Here is a 2,908-nt window from a genome sequence, read left to right as displayed (position 1 = left end):
GCGTACGCCCCACGTTGGGAACTACTGATCTAAGCCAACCAAATTACAGATCACACCCTGTGATACTCAATTCCTAACTTATTTTTGTAAACTTTCTTGGACGATCAGAAGTTTATTACATTCAGACCATCACTCCATTCAAAGCTAACCAATTCCAAGCACTCTACACAAGCCTAGCTGACCACAGTTCTCTAAATAAACTTGCTCAATGTACCGCAGTTTGAAACATTTCATTAGCTGCGACTGTGACCAATTCAGTATATTCATGTGGAATGTGTGCAAGGGAACATGCTATAAACACTCCCCCATTCCAAAACCAAACAGAGGCCAGATCTTTGTTTCTTGTTAAAATGGCAAGATAGGAAACATTTTATTACAATAGAAGACAAAAAATTTCTCTTGCAAAATAGAAATCTGTACAACTTTCGCCACAATCAATATACATGAACTGTACAAATTTACAGCAGTTCATAATTTAGCAAGTATCAAGAGATGGTCAAAATAGAATTCACAAATTCGACATTTGTGAAACTACCTGGTCACAGAGGACGAGAAACAAGTCTGCATCCACTTCACTGTAACAGTGCTTAAAAACAAGACCCTAGGCTAGTAATGTACAGATATTTCAAAGGAGGGTAGTCAAACATTAAAGCGCAGTTGGCTCTTGTAACTTCACAAAGGCTGTCAAACCCAATCCGAAGAGCAAGTAGCATCCCCAAGTTGGGGGCCTCAACCTCAATTTCCTTTTTAAGTATTTTAAAAAGCAAAGTGGCAAGTGGCAAAATACCACTGATGAGTTAAGGGGGCAAACAGTTGGCAGTTATCAATTCCCCTTCTGTCGATAGATTATTTGGTCTGGATTTGGTGCCTTAGTTTAGAAAAGACAGCCTGTGAGAGGTACACAGCTTCTCCTTAACATTTAAGAGGTGCTATCAGCTTCAAAACAAAGCCCAGTGTGGGTCTTGAGAAGCCGGACTCCTTTCCTCCCCCTCAAATCAAACCCCCCCCCCCACCCCCCTGGCCATTGGCAAATGCAGCCCCCTCTTTTTTTTTTACGTTTGGTGAATTAGCTGGATACGGTCATCATGTTGTACGTTTTGCAAGGAGCGGCTCTGCTCATCAACAACTCGCCCTTGCAACTTGTCCGGCTGCCTTCGACCATGGTCACGGGCGAGCCGGCCCCCAGGTGTAGGTGGTGGCTGTGGACGATGGGATGCGCCTCGTACAGCACGCAGATGGAGCCGTCTTCGCCGATTCGGTAGGACACTTCGTAGGGGTCGACCCAGAGCGTGAGCTCGCTCGGCAGCAGTTCGTAAACCTGCTCGTTGCTCAGCCCGATCCTGTTGGCCGCCTTCCAGATGATGGGGTCCATTTTATGGTTGATCCGGATGCACCGGTAGCCGGAGCCTTTGCACGGTTTGTCGGGGAACCAGTGGTGTTTATAGTGCTCTGTTGGGGGGGAAAAAAGGGCGAAGCATTGGTTAAATGATTGTTTTAATTATCACCGTTAAGTGATGCCGCTTCCAACAAAAGTTTTGCCTTCTTAGTGCAAAAAGAATCGATCAAAGCAGTAGCAACACTGCTTTTTATTCGGCAGTACCCGACTTTTACAATTTCACTGCAATTTGACTTTCACGCTTTCATTCTGCATTTGTAGTAGATTTCGCTGTTGCATTTTGTATGGATTTTTTTTAATGATACGGTGTGGATGTTGTCAGGAAAAAGCGATCACTTGCAAGGGGGGGGGTGCATCGCTTTGCAGGTAAATGTATATTTTTATTTTTTAAATGCTGAGGATTTTACAAGCGAAGCAGTAAATGGGGGGCTTGCATCGTTCTTCAAACAAATTGCTTTTTTTTTTAAATAAAAAGTATCACCGTGGATTTTGCTAACTAAACGTGCTTGGTTGCAGTAAATGGAATTTGTATGGGTTTGTAGCCTAATTATTTTTTTAAGATTCGGCTTGGATTTACCAACTTTTAAGTGTTTGCTTCCAGGAAACGGGAGTTTGCATCGTTTTTGCACTGCGAGTGTAGGAGGGAAGGAGGAAGATAAATAAATAAAGCGAGCGAAAGGGAAAGTTGCACGCACGCACTTTGTTCCAGACCCGATGCAGATGATGAATGGGGGACATTGTCCCCGGGAGCGGGACGAGCGCCGGGCGCGTGCCCCCGTGGAGTCCCGGGCAACGGCCGCGCGCGCCCCCCACTCATGCGCGCCCCCGCGCACACTCACCCGCCAGCAGGTCCTGCAGCGACTGGCAGAAGGTCTGCAGCTGCCGCTCCTCCACCGTGGCCTTGGTCTGCAAGAGCTTACAGATAAAGCCCACCGCCGCGGTGATCTCTGGCTTCATGTCGGCCCAAGTGCCCAGAACGTACATTTGAGGTGAAAATCCCGGAACGGAAAAAAAAACAAATTAACGGAAGGTTGTTGTTGTGAGAGAGGTTGTGAGGAGATAAGTCGAGGGGAAAACGTCGTCCAAGTAGCGCCTCGTTGTTTTTCTGTTCTCTTTTATATATGTGGGGGAGGAGAGTTGTCGAGTCTGGCGCGATATAGTTGAGCCTTTGTCGGTCGATGTTGTGACTCAACGCTGTTCCGGGACAGCCATGTCCGGACTCCACCACCGCCAAACGGGACGCGGCGGTCCGGGGAAGCGCCTTTTATAGGGGCTTGGCAAAGGGAAGTGACGTTGCACACCGCGGGTGGGGGGGGGTGGGGGATGAGTGACGTCAGCGCCCGTGTGGGAAGCGCTGACGTAATTCTCTCCCTCGCCTGTCAACAAGCCGATCGCGCATGCGCGGGGAAAGGAAGGCGGGGATGGCGAAGGTCACGTGGTGTGGGGAGATGTCTACAGAGACACAATACGTGTGGATCCTGCCTCAAGCAGTGGATGGAGAAGTTCATTAGT

The 2,908-nt window shown here is 48.0% G+C and overlaps 1 protein-coding gene across 1 annotated transcript; it reads right to left on the bottom strand.

The window, feature by feature from the left end:
* Window positions 1-334: 334 nt before the first annotated feature.
* LOC129706353 (protein BTG1-like) lies at window positions 335-2,652 on the bottom strand. Its single transcript, XM_055650606.1, has 2 exons — window positions 2,236-2,652; window positions 335-1,449 (listed from the first exon to the last, which is right to left on the bottom strand). The coding sequence occupies exons 1-2, from the start codon at window positions 2,378-2,380 to the stop codon at window positions 1,067-1,069; spliced, it is 528 nt and encodes a 175-aa protein (XP_055506581.1). The 5' UTR covers window positions 2,381-2,652; the 3' UTR covers window positions 335-1,066.
* Between the last annotated feature and the right edge of the window lie 256 nt (window positions 2,653-2,908).

This window comes from Leucoraja erinacea, chromosome 19 (genome assembly GCF_028641065.1).
Source record: "Leucoraja erinacea ecotype New England chromosome 19, Leri_hhj_1, whole genome shotgun sequence".
Taxonomy (NCBI): domain Eukaryota; kingdom Metazoa; phylum Chordata; class Chondrichthyes; order Rajiformes; family Rajidae; genus Leucoraja; species Leucoraja erinaceus.
The sequence above is the reverse complement of the archived record's forward strand: the minus strand, read 5'-3'. Positions and strand labels throughout refer to the sequence as shown.

Coding starts and splice junctions, on each gene's coding strand:
- LOC129706353 (XM_055650606.1), bottom strand. CDS start 2,380: ATGTACGTTCTGGGCACTTGGGCCGACATGAAGCCAGAGATCACCGCG. Junction 1,450..2,235: donor GCTGCAGGACCTGCTGGCGG/GTGAGTGTGCGC, acceptor CCCCCCCAACAG/AGCACTATAAACACCACTGG.